At 45.4% G+C, this 22269-nt stretch overlaps 2 protein-coding genes across 2 annotated transcripts in view; both read left to right on the top strand.

Annotated features, from left to right (window-relative positions):
- Nucleotides 1–20780, top strand: part of LOC149443970 (uncharacterized) — an 88765-nt gene extending 67985 nt beyond the window's left edge. The window contains exon 4 of the mRNA XM_089655111.1: nt 19876–20780. Coding sequence (XP_089511237.1) covers nt 19876–20587 — 712 coding nt within the window. The 3' untranslated portion in view covers nt 20588–20780. The remainder of the gene's footprint in view (nt 1–19875) is intronic.
- LOC149443971 (uncharacterized) lies at nt 3651–4926 on the top strand. The gene is made up of 5 exons (XM_089655087.1): nt 3651–3735; nt 3852–3949; nt 4030–4236; nt 4316–4522; nt 4646–4926. Exons 1-5 carry the CDS (start codon nt 3651–3653, stop codon nt 4796–4798), a joined length of 750 nt encoding a protein of 249 aa, XP_089511213.1. The 3' UTR covers nt 4799–4926.
- Nucleotides 20781–22269: the final 1489 nt, after the last annotated feature.

Genomic DNA, 22269 nt, shown 5'->3' with positions numbered 1-22269 from the left:
ACACCTACTTCAATTGATCTTGTGTTGTTTGCCAGTAAATTAAGAATACTGAACAATATGCAAATTCATATACAACAAAGTGTTTTGTGCTCAAGATGCAGTTCCCTGCAGATCTACTGCTTCCACTTTACACTGACTTCATGTAGCACTACCTCAGAAGGAGCTGAATGTTGCCCCTGGTTTCCCTTTGCTTTGCCCCACAGCAAGGCAAACACACACACTTCTGCTCGTTGTCTCCAATGACCAGTCTATGGGATGTTTTGTGTTTGGAGTTTATTGTAGAACTGGGGATAGGGATGGGGAATGTAGTCGGATCCTCCAGAATCAGAACTCTTCACACTGAGGACATCTAGCTGATCTCTTAGTAGAACACTTGTGAAGTCTCGGCTGACAGTAGATAGCAGACTTCTCAGTAACAAATAGCAGCAAGTAGTTGTAGGAGAGCCAAGTCCCATTAGCAGTAGCAATACTTGGACAAGCTCTGCAGAACACTAGGCAGGGCTCCCTTTCTCAGACCCAGGCTGACTATCAAGCACCAGAGGGGTAACAAGCACACAGAGCCCCCCAGATCTCTCAGAGTTTGCACTCACAGGTCCAAGGACAGAATGGTTGCCTCCTTCCAATCTTCCAAGCCACTCTCTCCAGTGACACCAGACAGAGCTTTGGCAGACAGCTCCCCTCAGTCAGCTTACTGTAGAATCAGGGTCACTCTCTCTAACTTCAGGCCCTCAGGTCACCCACCCGAGGCCACATAACAGCAAGTGCCAGGCGAGGCAGCCTGCCTCCAGCCTGGCTGGTGCAATCCTCTCCCAGGAAAGACACTGAACCCATGTGCTCTCAGAGTATAAATACCACTCCCAGCATGCAATGGGGCCACCCTCCCCTGCAATTGGTCAGGACTGTATCCATATTCATGCCGGTCATTTGTCTAGCCAATTCCCATGTTCTGGAAGACTCTCATAGCTTCCTGAAGGCAGGAAGAACTCAGACAAACTCCAACAGAACCAGAGCAGCATGAGCAGCCCTGACTAATCAATCACAGCTCTCTGTAAATCAGAATACCGACTGAATTTACCTGACAGCCTCTCTGGTGAGCAGAGAAACACAGCTATGCTTTACCTGACTACACATCCTAGACCTGACCAGGAGGGGGCGCTACATTCATTCATCTCATCAGATTTGCTGCTATAGGAAATCATCTCAAATCCTGTGCAAATCCATGGAGACAGACAATATTGTGTGCTCAGTATAGTGTTCTCTGCAAGTCCACCGCTTCCACTTTGCAGCTACTTCAATCCACTTATTTTACTCCAAAAATCCACCAATCAGTGAAAAGTTGATAAGGTGCGAAAGTGCTCCGCCCTCCAAATTGTGTGGGCTGTAGTGTAGCCACGCCTTCTTCCACCTCTTGTACACGGGATGGTGAGGGCGCCCCCTAGTAGTGCTTCCCCCTCATCACACCAATAGGACTCCCAGCTTTTCAGCTCCCAGAGTCAGAAACATCCTTCACACTCTCCTCATCTCCGATGGTAAAGGAACCGGATCCTCCTCGCTCACTCCTGCAAGTCTGCTGCGGGTTCTGTCAGTCTCCCTCCTAGACTCCGCCTCCAACCGCCATTCCAGCAGGAGCTCCGCCTCTAAATACACACTCAGGGAGGAGAGAAAGGGGAACCCGACATCGTGTGACACCTTTTATTACATGGAAATATGAAAATCAACGGGACTAATGCAATCACATTTACTGCAAAATCAATGGAGCCAAAATGTGTCCCCCGAGCAGTCATATATTTCTGTCCCCCTTGGTGGGAGTGGAGGTGACCCCTCTATAAGGATCTACAGTCCATACACACCCAGCACAAGGCCGGGGTCACACTACCAGACGCTTCTCGGGGCTGCAGTTCCTCTGTGCTCCACAAGGTGGGGATCTCACTTCTACCCAGACAGGAAGTCTCTATGGAAGACAGACAGGAAGTGATGTCAGGTAGAGACAGGAAGTGATGTCAGGTACAGACAGGAAGTGATGTTAGGTACAGGCAGGACGTATAGAGGAGACCTTGGTGGAAGTAGCAGCAGAGGAGGTAATACGATGTTATTTTCTATTTACACCCAGTAACCCCCGTCATGTCTGTCCTCTGACTTCTACCCAGACAGGAAGTTCCATGAATAAGGAAGTAGAGAGGAGACATTCCTGGATCTGGCAGCAGAGGAGGTAATACGTAGATGAACCCCTTCAGGGGGAGGAGTTGATGATAATATATTTGCTCCCAAAGCTGGCCTACATGGTTCAGTTTTATCGTTCAGCCAGCGGGATGACCATAAAACCTGAAGTGATTCCCCCATCCACACATTGGAGGTGGATGGGGGAATCCTCCCCGCTGCACTCTTGTATTCTGACAATGGGGGGACTCCTCCGCTCTCAGAATACACAGATCAGCACTCAAGCTATTGGCTGCAGCCGCTGGGGGAGTGGCTTTTATCCGGCAGTGGCCACACATGGATGGAAATGTGAGCGATCCCTGCTGAACCCGCTGAATTTCCATGGATCTATGGTCACCTTCAGTGACTTCCTCCCCTCCCCCTCATCTCCTTCATGATGGAGACTATTGTCTGCTATTTACACTCCCTTCCTCCGCACGTCACCTGATCACATGACAGCTTACTTCCACAGATTCCGGACAAGTTTCTCGATGGTAAAGGTCAAAGTTCACTCTTCAGTTTAGGAGAGGTAGGACGCACCCAGGAACAAGGATTTGGTTTGTAGAGGAGCCTCATATAGAGGACCCCTCAAATCTCCCCATCCAAATGTCCCTCCATCCAGAGTCTATATCTCCTATGACATCACACTGACCTCACAGCTCCTCCTCCCAATGTCCCTCCATCCAGAATCAGAGAATCCTATGACATCACACTGACCTCACAGCTCCTCCTCCCAATGTCCCTCTATCCAGAGTCAGAGAATCCTATGACATCACACTGACCTCACAGCTCCTCCTCCCAATGTCCCTCCATCCAGAGTCAGAAAATCCTATGACATCACACTGACCTCACAGCTCCTCCTCCCAATGTCCCTCCATTCAGAATCAGAGAATCCTATGACATCACACTGACCTCACAGCTCCTCCTCCCAATGTCCCTCCATCTGACATTTTTCTGATGCTCTTAGGATGTGGGGTCCCTTGGTATCCTCACATGTAAAGTGGGACTGTTGGTCCTGCGTTGTATGTAATGACATCAGAATGCTGCAACAAGCCTATACCCTGCGTAGTGTGGGGGTCCTGTGGGGGGAATTATACCTCAGCCTGAAGTGGGGCTTTAATAAAATGGAGACCTGAATGGAGAGGTGAGGAGGATTCTGGGAATATCATTTGATGTGACTCTTTGTGTTCAGATGTAGAGTTTTCCTCCTGTGAAGTCTGGAGATCATATGACATCACATTGCCTCCACCTCCCTCCCTGATAGAAGAGAGAAAGAAGAAGAAGATTCTAGAAGTCACCAGAGAGATCACTGAGCTGCTGACAGGAGAGGTGAGCGGTGCCGGGAATTCTGGGACATTCTCCAGTAACAGACAAGGGATGTGTCTGGATGGTGACTGTATCATTGTGTGTGTCAGGTTCCTATAAGGTGTCAGGGTGTCACTGTCTATTTCTCCATGGAGGAGTGGGAGTATTTAGAAGGACACAAGGATCTCTACAAGGACGTCATGATGGACAATCAGCCGCCCCTCACATCACCGGGTAAGAGGAGACTTTATTGTAAAGGAGAGAGCAGTACGGAGGATCCACCTAGATCCCCCATCATCTGATAAACACATAGAAACAATGGATTCAGTCAGTGTGTGTGTTTCCTACAGATGGATCCAGTCATGGGAACCCACCAGAGAGATGTCCCCGTCCTCTGTATTCCCGGGATTCCAAACAGGAAGGTCACACCATCCCTCACCATCATCAGGTAGATGAGTGACAATTATTGGTAGTTGTGATTTATACACAGCATGTTTGTTACAATGAATGTTTTATTATATCTTTCAGAGTGGAATCCTCGGGGATGAGAATATTGATGTTAAAGAAGAGTATAAAGAGGAGGATGAGGAGTATGGAGTGATGGAGGAGTTTTCAGAAGGACACAAGGATATGATGGAGCCACCTAATACCAGGAACCCACCAGAGAGATGTCCCCGTCCTCTGGATTCCCGGGATTCCACACAGGAAGGTCACACCATCCCTCACCATCATCAGGTAGATGATGACAATTATTGGTAGTTGTGATTTATACACAGCATGTTTGTTACAATGAATGTTTTATTATATCTTTCAGAGTGGAATCCTCGGGGATGAGAATATTGATGTTAAAGAAGAGTATAAAGAGGATGATGAGGAGTATGGAGTGATGGAGGAGTTTTCAGAAGGACACAAGGATATGATGGAGCCACCTAATACCAGGAACCCACCAGAGAGATGTACCTGTCCTCTGTATTCCCGGGATTCCACACAGGAAGATCACACCATCCCTCATTGTTACAAGGTTGGTGGGATGGAGCATCTAGAACATGGATTCATAGAGACAATGTGTGGAGTTTTTATGTGATGTAACAATATTAACGCTTATGTCTTACAGATGTTATTTTCTTTTCTTCCATTGATTTAGGGTGAAGATCTGATAGATATAAAATTTGAGGTGAAAGCAGAAGAAGAAGAGGCGTATGTGAGGGATGATCAGCAGTCTATGGAGGAGGATGGAATAACGGGGACATTTATAGAGGAGGACACTCCTACAGAGATCAGCACAGGTGGGTCATGAACACTAAATCCATTCCTCCACCCATACTGCTCACTGATTGGTCCAGAGTAGGGCGGGGACTGGGTGATATCAGCCTGTAATCTCCTGGTCACTTTCCTGAGCTGTGTTCCCCGTCCTGTATTCCTGGATTTCTCTCGGATAACACTGTTCAACAAATTTTTATTTTTTGCCAGTTTTGGAAACAAAAGGATCCATTTCTTAATGAATTTCACATTCCGAGTTCAAATATAACAATGAAATTTGTCAATTGGCTCTAGTTGTTCTGTAAACGGAAAGTTTTCTACTATAGGCGTAATGACTACATAATGCACAATAATTATATAGATAAATGTCTTTCCACAAATATAAAGCAAGTGATATTGACTACATAACAAAGCCTAAATGGCATAATATATTGCATAGGATTACCAAGAAAAATTATAGCCATAAGCTAAGTTGAATCATTTTAATACTTAGGATTCTCACTAGTTTTGTCTTCAGTTTGTGTCGGTTTTGCTTCTCTTGGCTTTTCTCTTGTATTCGAGGAAAGGGCTATCTCTTACAACTGCACGTGACTACACGCTTCAGGTTCTTCCTCACTTGACTCAACCACGAAGGATTCTGGTGCTTTAGGAATTGGTAGCCCCTCTCCATGAGGAACTGGACGTAGTGCCGATGGAATATTTGGATAGTGCACAGATAACTTTTTCTTCTTATTTAGCCCTTTTACAATTGGAGGCACCATACAAAAGTAACAATTACTAACATGATCTGTTGGCTCTCTCCAAATCATTGGCACAGCGAAAGGCATAGATGCCTTTTTTCCATTCAACCATTGCTCCAGTGCCGTCCCACAAGAATTGCAGCATATATGTGGTGCCCAGCTCTTGTCCTGGTCTCCTATCTTGCAGCCAAAATACAAGTTGTAGGCTTTCTTAATCATTCCTGTTATCCTCTTTTTTTGTGAGATAAAAGTTATTTCACCGCAGATATAGCAGAAATTATCTGCTTTATTCACACAAGTTCGAGGCATTACTGAGTAGCCTATATAAGCAGAAAACCAAATGTAAAGACGCTGTCGAACTACAATCAGCTACAGATACTGCAGCTTTTATGCAGTGAAGTGATGCAATTAAAGGCTAATATTGCATCATCTCAGTATACATGACATTTTCTATTGGTCACCAGTATCAATTGCGCAATATGCAGCTGAAGTTGCATCATAATTTTGAATAGCTTACGTCATTAGATGGGTGAATATATCATGGAAACTAGAGCCAATCAACATTTTTTAGGGTCATTTTCGTTTTCAGCACCCCAAAATTATGTAAGATTAGCTAATTTTATGCCCAAAACTTTTTACCTGTTGAACAGTGTGATCTTCCTTCTCTGTGCTGCAGACACAATTTATGTATCTAGACTGGATTTATGGAGGTTCTGGGGTTCAGCTGGCAGCAAAATGTTGATTTTTACAATAAGCATTACATAATGTAGGCACCCAGGACATGTGACTGGGGTCTCCTGCCTTGTGCCTGACTCCTCCAGGGGACCTTCTCTGTTATCTGCTGGCTGTGCCGGGTGGAGGGATATGTCTGTAGTGTCTCAGACCCAAGTCACTGAGTGCAGTCTCAGGAGATGGGAGGCAGCGGTGTGGGATCTCTGCAACTTGTCTACAGTAAACATTTAATCTTCCACTGATTACTGAATACCAATATTATAAGTCCTGACCCTTACACTGTATAATTTATAGAAAAAAATATGCAGCGCTAAAAAACATATATCTTATAAAGGTAAGTATAACCATACAGTTGCAAGAAAAAGTATGTGAACCCCTTGGGATTACGTGGAGTTTTGCATGAATTGGGCATAAAATGTGCTCTGAACATCATCTAAGTCACAACAATAGAAGAACACAGTCTGCTGAACATAATACTACACAAACATTAGATGTTGCCATGGTTTAATTGCTAATAATATGTAAACATTCACAGTGCAGGGAGGAAAAAGTATGTGAGGCCCTAGCTTAATGACTTCTCCCAGAGCTAATTGGAGCCAGGAGTGAGCCAACCTTGACTCCAATCAGTGTGATGATATTGGATGTGTTGCTGACAGCTGTCCTGCCCTTAAAAAACACACACACCTGTTTTGGGTTTACTGGTTTCAAGAAGCACTGTCTGATGTGAACCATGCCTCGCAGAAAAGAGCTCTCAGAAGACCTACCATCAAGAATTGTTGACCTGCATGAAGCTGGAAAGGGTTACAAAAGTATCTCCAAAAGCCTTGATGTTCATGTGTCCACGGTAAGACAGACTGTCTACAAATGGAGAAAGTTTAGCACTGTTGCTACTCTCCCTAGGCGTGGTCATCCTGTAAAAATGACTGCAAGAGCACAGCGCAGAATGCTGCATGAGGTAAAGAAGAATCCCAGAGTGTCAGCTAAAGACCTACAGAAATCTCTGGCACATGCTAACATTTTTGTTGACACATCTACAATAAGGAAAACATTGAACAAGAATGGAGTACATGGGAGGACACCACGGAGGAAGCCATTGCTGTCCAAAAAGAAGATTGCAGCGTGTTTGAAGTTTGCAAAAGAGCACCTGGATGTTCCACAGCACTACTGGCAGAATATACTGTGGACAGATGAAACCAAGATTGAGTTGTTTGGGAAGAACACACAACACTATGTGTGGAGAAAAAAAGGCACAGCACACCAACATCAAAACCTCATCCCCACTGTGAAACATGGCGGAGGGAGCATCATGGTTTGGGGCTGCCTCAGGGCCTGGAGGGATTGTTGTCATTGATGGGAAAATGAATTCCAGAGTTTATCAAGACATTTTGCAGGAAAACGTACGACCATCTGTCCGCCAACTGAAGCTCCGCAGAGGATGGGTGATGCAACAGGAAAATGACCCAAAGCATACAAGTCATTCAACAAAACAATGGCTGCAACAGCACAGAATACGCCTTCTGGAGTGGCCCAGTCAGAGTCCTGACCTCAACCCGATTGAAATGCTGTGGCATGACCTTAAGAGAGCGATTTACACCAGACATCCCAAGAATATTGCTACACTGAAACAGTTTTGTGAAGAGGAGTGGTCCAAAATTACTCCAGATCGTTGTGCAGGTCTGATCTGCAACTACAGGAAACGTTTGGTTGAGGTTATTGCTGCCAAAGGAGGGTCAACCAGTTATTAAGTCCAAAGGTTCACATACTTTTTCCTCCCTGCACTGTGAATGTTTACATGTTATGTGCAATTAAACCATGGCAACATCTAATGTTTGTGTAGTATTATGTTCAGCAGACTGTGTTCTTCTATTGTTGTGACTTAGATGACATTCAGACATTTTATGCCCAATTCATGCAAAACTCCACGTAATCCCAAGGGGTTCACATACTTTTTCTTGCAGCTGTAAGTGGCCGCTGATATGAGCGCAAAATGGTGCAAATTACATCTTGGCTTGATTATTGCGAGCCTCACAAGGTGGAGCCATTTAGGAGTGTGGAGTCAATGCTTAGAGCTGCCTGATGAGTCTGTGAGCGGAGTGAGACCCCCGAGTGTGAGTTATCATCTTGAGTGTCCACTGCTGAGCCTGATGACCCCGCAGCCTCAGACCAGATCCGATGACCCCATCATAAGAATATACATATAATGCGCATATTATATGTACTTCTGGTAAGTCCATCACCTCACCAGATCTTGGCACCAGTATTGATGGTCACGAAGCACGGATCACCTTGCATGATGGACATCATTATTTTGTGATTGGACTCACTAGGACTGTCACGTTATTACTGTTACGTCATTCATAGACGTATTTCCACTGCACTACTTTTGCGCTCATATCAGCGCCCACTTATAATATATGGTTATACTTACCTTTATTTTTTATTTTTGTATTAACAATTTTTATTAGTTTTCACATATATATATATACAGTGGGGCAAAAAAGTATTTAGTCCCCACCAATTGTACAAGTTCTCCCACTTACAGAGATGAGAGAGGCCTGTAATTGGCATCATAGGGAGACCTCAACTATGAGAGACAAAATGAGAAAACAAATCCAGACAATCTCATTGGCTGATCTGGAAAGAATTTATTTGCAAATTATGGTGGAAAATAAGTATTTGGTCACCTACAAACAAGCAAGATTTCTGGCTCTCACAGACCTGTACCTTCTTCTTTAAGAGGCTCCTCTGTCCTGCACTCATTACCTGTATCAATGGCACCTGTTTGAACTTGTTATCAGTATAAAAGACACCTGTCCACAACCTCAAACAGTCACACTCCAAACTCCACTATGGTGAAGACCAAAGAGCTGTCAAAGGACACCAGAAACAAAATTGTAGACCTGCACCAGGCTGAGAAGACTGAATCTGCAATAGGCAAGCAGCTTGGTGTGAAGAAATCAACTGTGGGAGCAATAATTAGAAAATGGAAGACATACAAGACCACTGATAATCTCCCTCGATCTGGGGCTCCACGCAAGATCTCACCCCGTGGGGTCAAAATGATCACAAGAACGGTGAGCAAAAATCCCAGGACCACAAGGGAGGACCTAGTGAATGACCTGCAGAGAGCTGAGACCAATGTAACAAAGGCTACCATCAGTAACACACTGCGCCGCCAGGGACTCCTGCAGTGCCAGACGTGTCCCCCTGCTTAAGCCAGTACATGTCCGGACCCGTCTGAAGTTTGCTAGAGAGCATTTGGATGATCCAGAAGAGGATTGGGAGAATGTCATATGGTCAGATGAAACCAAAATAGAACTGTTTGGTAGAAACACAACTCGTCATGTTTGGAGGAGAGAGAATGCTGAGTTGCATCCAAAGAACACCATACCTACTGTGAAGCATGGGGGTGGCAACATCATGCTTTGGAGCTGTTTCTCCGCAAAGGGACCAGGACAACTAATCCATGTACAGGACAGAATGAATGGGGCCATGTATCGTGAGATTTTGAGTGCAAACCTCCTTCCATCAGCAAGGGCATTGAATATGAAACGTGGCTGGGTCTTCCAACATGACAATGATCCCAAACATACGAAGAAGTGGCTTTGTAAGAAGCATTTCAAGGTCCTGGAGTGGCCTAGCCAGTCTCCAGATCTCAACCCCATAGAAAACCTTTGGAGGGAGTTGAAAGTCTGTGTTGCCCAGCGACAGCCCCAAAACATCACTGCTCTAGAGGAGATCTGCATGGAGGATGGGCCAACATACCAGCAACAGCGTGTGCCAACCTTGTGAAGACTTACAGGAAACGTCTGACCTCTGTCATTGCCAACAAAGGATATATAACAAAGTATTGACATGAACTTTTCATATTCACCAAATACTTATTTTCCACCATAATTTGCAAATAAATTCTTTCTATATCAGCCAATGTGATTGTCTGGATTTGTTTTCTCATTTTGTCTCTCATAGTTGAGGTCTCCCTATGATGCCAATTACAGGCCTCTCTCATCTTTGTAAGTGGGAGAACTTGCACAATTGGTGGTGACTAAATACTTTTTTGCCCCACTGTGTATATATATACATGCAGACATAGTGTCACATAGCAACAGTGAGGAGGCCATCAAAACCGTACATTTGGAGAAAGGTGGGAGGAGGTGAAATTATCCCATGGGTGCCACACTGCCTCGAACACAGCAATCGAACAGGCGTGTAGAGCTGTCAGGTACTCCATCTGTCTCACATCAGCAATAATTTTAAACAGAGTTGGCATCGAAGGAGGAATAGAGGATAGCCAACACATAGGAATGCTTCTTCTAGACGCTGTCAGGATATGTGTGGTGAGTTTCCTGGCCATTTTGGGAAGACCTGGGAATGGCAGACTCAATAAAAAGTACAGAGGTTCAAAGGGAAGGGAGGTATGCAATAGCAATTGTAAAAAGGACAAAACCTCTTCCCAAAAGGGAACGATGGATCCACACATCCAAAAAATGTGGAAGAGAGAGCCAAGGTCTTTCCCCGCAACGCCAGCAAGCGGAAGAAGCATTCGGATTAAAGGCATGGATTACATCAGGAGTTTTGTACCACAGCATCATCATTTTGTATGTATTTTCCTTATAAACCACAGACAGAAGATTTACATGAGTTTTCCCAAATTTTCCTCCACTGCATCAGATCAATGTCACATTGTAAAAACTGGGACCACTTGCGCATGTAGTGGTGAGTGTCAGAGAGGGGGGAGGCATCCATAAGAAGTTTATATGTATTAGAAATCGAGCCCCTTTGATGTGGACCCTGTATGCACAGACGCTCAAAGGGAGTGGGTTTCCCAAGAGTCAATGTGGGGGACATGGTAGAGAAAAAGTGGCGCATCTGGAGATAGATATACAAGTGTTGGGAAGGTAGATCCTTTTTCTGCAGGTAAGCAAATGGTTTCAGCCTCCGAGTCACGGGGTGTACTAAATGACGTAGTTGGAAGAGGTTAGCTGTGACCCAAGGGAGCACCCGGGACACGGCCAAACTGTCTGGAAGGCTGGGGTTGAAGAGGACATTAGTCAGTGCGGAGCAATCCGATGTCAATGCAAACCTAGTCTTACATTTCTGCCAGATACTCATGGAGAATTGCATGGGGCCAAGGAAAAAATGACAGACCACCGCCGAGGTCGACCAGAGGATCTCAGTCCACAGGTTGGGAGGGTTATAAGACCACGATGCGAGGAAGCGGAGATGAGTAGCATAGTAATAGGTCACGATATCCGGTGCCCCTAGGCCTCCCCTAGAGCGCAGAGAGAGTAGTACACTACGTGCAATTCTATGTCGCTTATTATGCCAGATGAAATGTAGAAGGGATTTCTGGGGGGAGTGTAGTCTGGACATAGGAACAGGAATGGGGAGGGTCACAAATAAGTACAGAAGTTAGGGCAGTACAGTCATTTTTATGACATTGATGCGTCCCAGGAAGGATATGGGAAGGGTATCCCAAAATTTCAAGGAGCGAGAAATAGCTGTAAATAAGGGGGGGAAATTGGCGTCATATATAGAATCGTAGGAGGAGACTAGTACCCAAGTATTTTAGAGAATGAGTGCACCATCGATAAGGGAAGGATTCCTGGAGAGACGTGAGAACAGCTGGTGGGATATGGAGTGGAAGTGCTTCAGTTTTGGAAGTATTAACCTTGTAACCCGAGAGAGTCCCAAACTGACATAAAATGTTTTGCAGTACTGGAAGAGAGATTTGGGGATTCGAGAGTGTAAGGAGGATATCATCCACAAATAGAGAGAGTTTGTATTCATGGCCATGGGATAATATCCCTTGTATGTTGGGGTGAGACCGAATTGCAATAGCCAAAGGTTCCAAGCAGAGGATAAACAATAGAGGGGAGAGTGGGCATCCCTGTCGCGTACCATTCGACATCTGGAAAGGAGGGGAGAGAGAGGAGGCCAATCTGACCTGCGAGGAAGGATAAGAATAAAGAGCTTCTAAAGCTGCCACGAAGGGGCCACGGAAGCCAAACTTCTCCAAGACCATAAACATATAAGGCCAGCTGAGGCGGTCGAAAGCTTTTTGGGCATCTAAGCTCAATAAAATGGTGGGCGTAGCAGACCGATTAACCAAGTCAACCAGGTTGATGGATCTCCTAGTATTGTCCGCTGCATGTCTGGCAGGAACAAAGCCTACTTGGTCTCTGTGTATGAGCTTGGCTAGGATTTTAGAAAAAATCTTGTAATCGGAATTAAGTAGGGCAATAGGATGGTAATTATCTAAAATAGAGTGATCTTTGTCCGGTTTGGGAATTACGGAAATGTATGCACGGGAAAAGTCAACCTGGGGAGTAATACCCTTGAAAAAATCCTTATAGAGAGAGAGAAGATGTGGAGCCAGGATACCAATGAAAGTCTTGTAGTAAGAGTAGGGAAGTCCATCTGGTCCCGGCGATTTGCGTGAGGGGAGATGTTTGATTGTATCAAATAGTTCCTCAGAGGAAATGTCAGCATTAAGGGCCAAGATGTCAGAGGGCGATAGCTTCGGCAATAGTAGAGGATTAAAAAACCTATCGAAAGAAGTCTCTGTGAGGGGAGGATGGAGATCTGGGGTCAAACAGTTGTAAAGGGACTCGTAATAGGAGCCAAAAAGGGAGACCATTACATGGGGGTCATAAGTAGGGTCCCCATTCGGTTGGATGAGATGGTCCGGCAGTGTAGAGGGAGTTTGGGCTTTGAGTCTAATAACGAGCATGCGGTGAGGTTTGTTGGAAAATTCATAGAACTTCTGCTTGACCCAGAGAAGAGATTTAGTGGACTTACAGGCATTAAGAGCCTTGATTCGGTCACGGAGAGAGGTCACTTTACGCAGCCCAGAAATAGACAGTTTTGCGAGAAGTCTACGTTCAGCCAAAGTTAACTGGCGGACTAAGGTAGTCCTGGCACTCTGAGGATTTCTTCAGGCGAGAGCCCATGGAGATACACAGACCTCGAAATACCGCCTTGTGGGCTTCCCATACGGTTGAGTTGGATGGTACAGAGCCTACATTGTGGCAGAAATACATGTCAAGTCCCTGTGAAAGCTCAGCACGGAGATGTTCCATGGTTAAAAAGGTTTCATTAAGGCGCCAATGACCCACCTTAGGCCTAACAGTAGGGAAAAGGAGATTTAAGGTCAAGGAGGCATGATCAGACCATGTGATAGGGTTGATATCAGAGGAAACCAGAAGGGGGAGCAGAGGAGCTGAAATAAAAAAGTGATCTAGGCGTGAATAACTACGATGAGGAGTGGAGTAAAAGGTGAATTGTTTGTGAAGGGGGTGCCGGATCCGCCATGCATCAAAGAGACGATTTTCCCTGATCAGCTTACGAAAAGATTTTGAAGAGGAACATTGCCGCTTCGAGGGAGTAGACTCAAAAAGAGCCTTCCTATCTTTATGTGGTGAGAGCATTAAGTTAAAGTCACTCCCTATAATCATGTGTGGAGTAAGGAAGGAACCTAATTTGGCGAGTGTTTGTGTAAGAAACTGTAACTGACCTGAGTTCGGGGCATATAAGTTCATCAAGATAAGAGGAGGATCACCGAGTGTACATTCTAAAATAATGAAGCGACCATGGTGGTCGACCCTGGAGGAAACGACCCGAAGGGAGCAATGTATCCGAATCAAAATTGCCACTCCAGCCTTCCCAGATGGGTCAAAGGCCGAGTAGGATTGGGAAAAAAACCGTGAGGCAAAACGAAAGGAGCCCATTAATTTAAAATGGGTCTCCTGGACAAAAATAATGTCTGCTCCTGAAGATCGGAATTCCTTCAAAGCCATCCACTGCTTCTGAACGGAATTAAGGCCTTTGACATTATATGACATAAGTCGCAAAGCCATCACAAAATAACAATAGATATAGCATGTGTACCAGCAGGAAAGGTAAATGGAAAACCATCGATGAAGCTAAACAAAAAACAAATGACATTAATAGATAAACCAGAAACATAACAATAAAAGACATAGATATCCATGAGGATATACACTTGGGAAAAACAACTATACCCAAGTCATCCAGGCCAGTGGCTGGACGGGATCGGGGGCAACACGACAACCGAACATAACAGTCGTCAAACCAGAAAATCAGAGCAAATGAAAGCACCCAGCAAGGGCTCAGCCAGGGGAAAAAAAAAAGGGGGGGGTAGGGAAGGGAAGAAGGGAGGGAATAAAGGACAACCCCGAAGTATCCGCAGGAGAACACTCTAGAAGAGCATCAGGTAGGCTCATCTCTGGAATGAGGACGAGGACGTTGTGGAGTACGTGAAAAATGCTTCCGACCCCTACAAACTGGTGTCCAAATCTTTTTGGGAGTAACAGAAGTGCGAGATGGAGTAGGCGGTGATGAGGAGGCGTCTTCTGGTAGAGGAGGTACTCCCAATTGCTTCAGAAAGGAGTCCGCCTCTTGGAGATCACATAGAATAACTTGGGAAGTGTCTTTGGAGACAACCAGCTTGAAGGGAAATCCCCAGCGATAAGGGACACAGTGGTGTTGAAGGTGCGTGGTGATTGGTTTCAGTGCCCGCCGTTTGGCCAGGGTGATCGGAGAAAGATCACAAAAGAGCTGGAGCTTGTCCCCTTTAAATTCCAAGGAAGGCTTGTTGCGTACGGAGGCTAGCAAGGCTTCTTTGCTTTCAAAAAAATGAAAACGGACGATGGCGTCACAAGGTCTGGTACCATCAGCAGGTCTAGAGCCTAGTGATCGGTGGGCCCTGTCCATGCGCCAATCTGCTTCTGGGACCATGGGGGCGGTTGCGATGAAAAAGGATAAGAGATGTCGGCGGAGTTGGGAATCGGCAATAGACTCAGATATACCGCGAATACGGATGTTCTGCCGACGTTCCCGGTTTTCCAAATCTTCTTGTTGGAGCTGGATTTGTGACATGGTGTGTTTCAGATACACGTTATCTTCTTCTAAGACATGGACATATTGCACCAATTCATCAAATTTGTTCTCCAATTGATCCGCACGCTCACCGATCTGAGCTATTTCCCCTCGAAGATCCAAAGCCAATTTGCCCACTTCGGTGGATATAGAGGCGGTAATGTTGCGTAAAAAAACTTGACGTTTTTCCTCCAACGCAGACACCGTGAGAGAAGATGAGGAGTGAGGAGTGGAAGGAACAGTGGAAGGATGGCTCAACGAATGGTGTTTTATTGCCCCCCCTACCAGTGTCAGGGGCTCGGGATCCTTCATCTGGGGGTTAGGAGACCGTGGGGATGCAGGGGATGCTGGCTGCACTGTAGAGCTGGTGGCTGCAGTACCTCCGGCCACCACTGGGGGCCCGGAGCTCGTTCTCCGGGTCTCAGCTGTAATAGAGGCCGGGGATTGCGGCCTGGTGAGGAACCACTGCAGCAGGGATGGCCGCGGGGATGGCCGCGGATCACTCGGCAGGGAGAAGGGCTTCCAGCGCCCGATCTTCCCCATTGTCTCTTCCCTTATCGTGGGGGCCGGGTGCAGAGCTGAGGTGACTCACCCAGGGACGCTCGGAGGCCGATGCTGCGCCATGGGTGAGTCGCTAAGGCCAGGGAAGCAGGGAGCCTCAGGGGAACATGGCCATCACCTGTCCTGGTCGCGCATGCGCCCCCCTTACCTTTATAAGATATATGTTTTTAGCGCTGCATATTTATTTCTATTTATCATTTTAAGGTGTTGAGGTTTTACCTTTATATGCTGGCTGCTTTTTTTCCACTTTTAATATTGCGCTCACATTTACGCTTTATATATACTGTATAATTTATATTTGTAACGGAACCGGACCCCGAATGCACTAGATATTTCCGTTAGACTCTCGCTTCCCTGTCCGAACATTATCCACGGACACCACCGCTGACCATACAGGAAATAGACAGCACCAGACTCTTCTTAAGACAGGAAGTGAGACTGCTTTATTTTAACACAAACACAAGATATACACAGGGCGGGGAAATACAACCAGTAACAGGAAACACATCAGCAGGCCATCCCATCAGGGGGAAGGGCTGCTGGAAACACCCCCCACCAAACCAAGACATACCATAGAACAATGAGATACACCATGTGGCAGTAGACAATACAGACACAATAGAACAATGGGATACTCCCAGTGACAGTAGACAATACACACCCAATAGAACAATGGGATACTCCCAGTGGCAGTAGACAATACACACACAATAGAACAATGGGATACTCCCAGTGGCAGTAGACAATACACACAAAATAGAACAATTGGATACTCCCAGTGGCAGTAGACAATACACACACAATAGAACAATGGGATACTCCCAGTGGCAGTAGACAATACACACACAATAGAACAATGGGATACACCATGTGACAGTAGACAATACACACACAATAGAACAATGGGATACTCCCAGTGGCAGTAGACAATACACACACACAATAGAACAATGGGATACTCCCAGTGGCAGTAGACAATACACACACAATAGAACAATGGGATACACCATGTGGCAGTAGACAATACACACACAATAGAACAATGGGATACACCATGTGGCAGTAGACAATACACACACAATAGAACAATGGGATACTCCCAGTGGCAGTAGACAATACACACACAATAGAACAATGGGATACTCCCAGTGGCAGTAGACAATACACACACAATAGAACAATGGGATACACCATGTGGCAGTAGACAATACACACACAATAGAACAATGGGATACTCCCAGTGGCAGTAGACAATACACACACACAATAGAACAATGGGATACTCCCAGTGGCAGTAGACAATACACACACAATAGAACAATGGGATACTCCCAGTGGCAGTAGACAATACACACACAATAGAACAATGGGATACTCCCAGTGGCAGTAGACAATACACACACAATAGAACAATGGGATACACCATGTGGCAATAGACAATACACACACAATAGAACAATGGGATACACCATGTGGCAGTAGACAATACACACACAATAGAACAATGGGATACACCATGTGGCAGTAGACAATACACACACAATAGAACAATGGGATACTCCCAGTGGCAGTAGACAATACACACACAATAGAACAATGGGATACACCATGTGGCAGTAGACAATACACACACAATAGAACAATGGGATACTCCCAGTGGCAGTAGACAATACACACACAATAGAACAATGGGATACTCCCAGTGGCAGTAGACAATACACACACACAATAGAACAATGGGATACTCCCAGTGGCAGTAGACAATACACACACACAATAGAACAATGGGATACTCCCAGTGGCAGTAGACAATACACACACAATAGAACAATGGGATACTCCCAGTGGCAGTAGACAATACACACACAATAGAACAATGGGATACTCCCAGTGGCAGTAGACAATACACACACAATAGAACAATGGGATACACCATGTGGCAATAGACAATACAGGAACACATACATCCCATAATAGTTTGCTGTCAAGGAAGACACAATAGAACAATGGAGAAACCACATGGCAGTAAACAATGAACAACCCCCACACCCCACCTATACATGTCTACACAATACTAGGACATTCCACCCCGTACCCCTAACAGGCACAGGGTGATTTACACATAAGAGGGATATGGGGAGCTGCAGCAGGGGTCTTCCCACCACTCCAAAGGAGGCTGTGCCCCCCACCCAAAGTCACTCCCCTCATAATATTGTACATTACATACTCCTGGACCCTGCACTATATACTCTGTTGTACATTACATACTCCTGACCCCTGCACTGTATATTCTATGTAGTACATTACATTCTCATGACCCCTTCACTATATATTTTATGTTGTACATTACATTTTCCTGACACCTGCACTATATATTCTGTTGTACATTACATACTCCTGACCCCTGCACTATATACTCTGTTGTGCATTACATACTCCTGACCCCTGCACTATATACTCTATGTTGTACATTACATACTCCTGACCCCTGCACTATATACTCTATGTTGTACATTACATACTTCTGACCCCTGCACTATATACTCTATGTGGTACATTCCATAGTCCTGACCCCTGCACTATATACTCTATGCTGTACATTACATTCCTGACCCCTACACTATATACTCTATGTTGTACATTACATACTCCTGACCCCTGCATTATATACTCTGTTGTACATTACATCCTCCTAACCCCTGCACTATATACTTTGTTGTACATTACATGCTACTGACCCCTGCACTATACACTCTATGTTGTACATTACATACTCCTGACCCCTGCACTATATACTCTATGTAGTACATTACATACTCCTGACCCCTGCACTATATACTCTATGTTGTACATTACATCCTCCTGACCCCTGCACTATATACTCTATGTTGTACATTCCATAGTCATGACTTCTGCTCTCCCCCCTCCCCCCACTGCTATATATACACATAATATGGATTCTCTTTTGTTCCCCCCATTTCCTCCCAGCTGGACATTTTATATTGGATGATGTGATTGGAGCACAGACTTTTACATGGTGATAATAATGTGATAACATCCTCCAACTTTGGACCCTTAAACAGAAAGTGATAATGAGGGAGGAGTCAATACCCCAATGATGGTGGTCTTCAGGATCAGTCCAGTCTTCATCTTGGTTGTTCTCCCCCCATCCTCACTCTCTGACCTCTGGTGGGGCTCAGCCCCGCTGTTCTTCATGACTAAATCATTACATTACATTACATTGAGTTTATATAGCGCCAAAGGGTTTGCTCAGCGCTGTACAATAGAGGGGGGGACAATACATGAAACATTACAGCAACTACGAACAGCACACGAGGGGTAAGAGGGCCCTACTCTTTCGAGCTTACAATCTAGGAGGGAGGGGGTAGTGGTACAGGAGGAAGTGGCTGTGGGGGATGGAGTGGTAGGAGGAATGAAGGAGAGCAGCAGTTAGGTGAGGGTGGGGTAGGCTTCCCTGAAGAGGTGGGTTTTCATGGACTAAATAAGGAAGTGCAGTACTTCTTGTGTTGGGAAGATGGCGATGAGTGATAGAGGGGGTGGGGACCCTCGTCCTATAATCCCCTCATCACTGTCCCTCCTATAAAAGACAGTTCTGGTTGTTTCCTCACTCTCTGACTAAGGCCCATGAATAAAGAAATGACCTGGTAGGAGATCAAAGGAGCCATTTCCTAGTTCCCTTGAGGGTGGAATTGTAAGCTCCTCAAAGACCAAGCTGCCTGATGTGGGTGGAGTCCTGGTTTGGGGGAACCAATCAGCTCCTGTCTAGTAATCCTCTTTGTCTTTGTATTTTAGTCCATGGCCGGGAGATGAGGAAAACCTCCGAGGATTGTCTCACTTTGTCTCCAGACTGGAAAGTAGAAGATGAGGACATCACACAGTATAGTCCAGGAGAAAACCCGGCTCCCTCCAATGTCCATCCGGCACCACCCAGTGTAGATGGACCATCGGATTCCTCGTATCCTGAGGAACCTCAGACTGTGCGGGACCGGGCCGGCCTTCCAACAGGGAAGAGCTTCTCCTGTACTGAGTGTGGGAAGGGTTTCCTTTATGAATGCCGTCTTAATGTGCATAAAAGGTCTCACACGGGGGAGAAGCCATATTCCTGTGCTGATTGTGGGAAATGTTTTTCACTGATGTCCTACCTTTGCAAGCATCAGAGATCTCACACAGGGGAGAAGCCGTATTCCTGTCCTGAGTGTGGGAAATGTTTTTCAGTGAAGTGTAATCTTTACACACATCAGAGATCTCACACAGGGGCGAAGCCGTATTCCTGTCCTCAGTGCGGAAAATGTTTTTCAGTGAAGTGTAATCTTTACTCACATCAGAGATCTCACACGGGGGATAAGCCGTATTCCTGTCCTGAGTGTGGGGAATGTTTTTCACAGAAGTCCAATTTTTATAGACATCAGCAATTTCATACAGGTGAGAAGCCGTATTCCTGTCCTGAGTGCGGCAAATGCTTTTCATTGAAGTCCAGCCTTTACAGACATCAGAGATCTCACATGGGAGAGAAGCCCTATTCCTGTCCTGAGTGTGGGGAAAGTTTTTCACAGAAGTCCAATCTTTATAGACATCAGCAATTTCATACAGGTGAGAAGCCGTATTCCTGTCCTGAGTGTGGCAATTGCTTTTCATTGAAGTCCAGCCTTTACAGACATCAGAGATCTCACATGGGAGAGAAGCCGTATTCCTGTCCTGAATGCGGGAAATGTTTTTCAGTGAAGTCCCATCTTTACACACATCAAAGATCTCACACGGGGGAAAAGCCATATTCTTGTCCTGAGTGTGGAAAATGTTTTTCAGATAAGTCCAATCTTTACAGACATCAGAGAACTCACATGGGGGTGAAGCCACTTTCCTGTCCAGAGTGAGGGAAATGTTCCTCACTGAAGTCCTGTCTTCCTGTACATCTGGGATTATAAAGAGGTAGACAGATCAGACAGGGGTCAGTACCCCTAGGGGATGGAATGGGGGGAGGGCTATGGCAGATGATAAGAAGGTTCCCATGTTACAAACAACCAGTGGAATTGGTAGCATTTGTAGGAAAATAAAAGATACACAAAATCCGTGTGAACATGGTGTCAGTGAATGGACAAGGTGTCGGTGAATGGACAAGGTGTCGGTGAATGGACAAGGTGTCAGTGAATGAAAGTGTTTGTTCCCCAATACCAGAAGTGTGCCCAGCACAATAGGTGAGTTGGAAGGTTTGGTGCATGAAGAGAACTAGGATTGAATTGGTATTGCTGAATCTTGGCTTCATTCCTCACATGACTGGGCCATTCATATTCCTGGCTAGGTTCTCTTTCGGAGAGACGGGGGAAATAGGAAAGGTGGTGGTGTCTGTCTCTATGTGAGAAGTGATCTCAGAGCGAGTGTGAAAGAGGACCTAGTTGATGGAGAGTGTGATGAGGCTGAAGGATTATGGGTGGAACTGCACATGGAGGGCGTACTACAAAGGTCATCATTGGAGTTTGTTATAGGCCTCCCAGTGTTAATGAGGAGGTGGAGACTCAGCTCCTCACACAGATGGAAAGGGCTGCAAGGGCTGGAACAGTGATAATAATGGGGGATGGTAACGCCCCAGAAAGTGACTGGAGTAATGGTACTGCAGGAACAGTTAAAGGGCAAAAATGTATAAACCTACTATAGGACAATTTTATGGTCCAGTTCATAGAGGCCCCAACTAGGAATGATGCTCTGCTGGACATAGTCATCTCAAACCATGAAGAGCTTATTACGAATGTCCATATAAAAGAACATCTGGGTAGCAGTGACCATAACATGATTTCATTTATTGTTAGCTGTAAACAGCGAGCACATACGGGAAAATAAAAACGCTCAACTTTAAGAGAGCTAATATCCCTGGGAGGGAATATTGGCATCACAATGAACACAACACAGAAATGAGAGTTCTTCAAAAAGACTGTATGTGACCACACTGCAAATATATATTCCCATGGGCAACAAGTATAAAAGGCTACAAATCCAACCTATGTGGCTGACGGCCAAAGTTACAAAAGTTATAGATAATAAGAAAAGAGCTTTTATTAAATATAACAATGAAGGAACGCGATCATCGTTTACACATTACAAAGAATAAAACAGAATATGCAAAAAGGAAATAAAGACACAAAAACTGAAAACAAGCGACAGAAAGATATCAGGACGACCCCAAAACATTCCTCCAATATATGAATAGTAGAAAGGTCCGGTCCCAGCATGTAGGCCCTTTACAGAACCATCTAGAGGGGGGGGGGACAAAGAGAAGGACAATGTATGAAATCCCTTCTTCAGCTCTGTGTATACAAAGGAGCATGGGGGGGCTCTTGTCCATAATGGGGGGTGGTACTGACACCCCCCAGATGATCCACATTGGCTCACAATTGATATGATGCAGAAATATTTGTACAGAATAAAGGTGAATAAAGCCCCTGGACCGGATGGCAGACACCCACGGGGCCTTAAAGGATTCAGCTCTGTCATCTCACAGCCATTGTTTCTCATTGTTAGGGATTCTTTAATGACTGGCATAGTACCACTGGATTGGTGTAAG

This window comes from Staurois parvus, unplaced genomic scaffold, assembly GCF_062004578.1.
Source record: "Staurois parvus isolate SC_StPar_1 unplaced genomic scaffold, SC_StPar_1.0 ptg000819l, whole genome shotgun sequence".
NCBI lineage: Eukaryota > Metazoa > Chordata > Amphibia > Anura > Ranidae > Staurois > Staurois parvus.
Note: the sequence above shows the minus strand (reverse complement) of the source record. Positions and strands in the feature narration are given on the sequence as shown.

Excerpts from the sequence above, each read along its gene's own strand:
- LOC149443971 (XM_089655087.1), top strand. The coding sequence starts at position 3,651 with ATGGAGGAGTGGGAGTATTTAGAAGGACACAAGGATCTCTACAAGGAC. Across the intron at positions 3,950-4,029 it reads CCATCCCTCACCATCATCAG|AGTGGAATCCTCGGGGATGA; the intron begins GTAGATGAGTGA and ends TATATCTTTCAG. Across the intron at positions 4,237-4,315 it reads CCATCCCTCACCATCATCAG|AGTGGAATCCTCGGGGATGA; the intron begins GTAGATGATGAC and ends TATATCTTTCAG.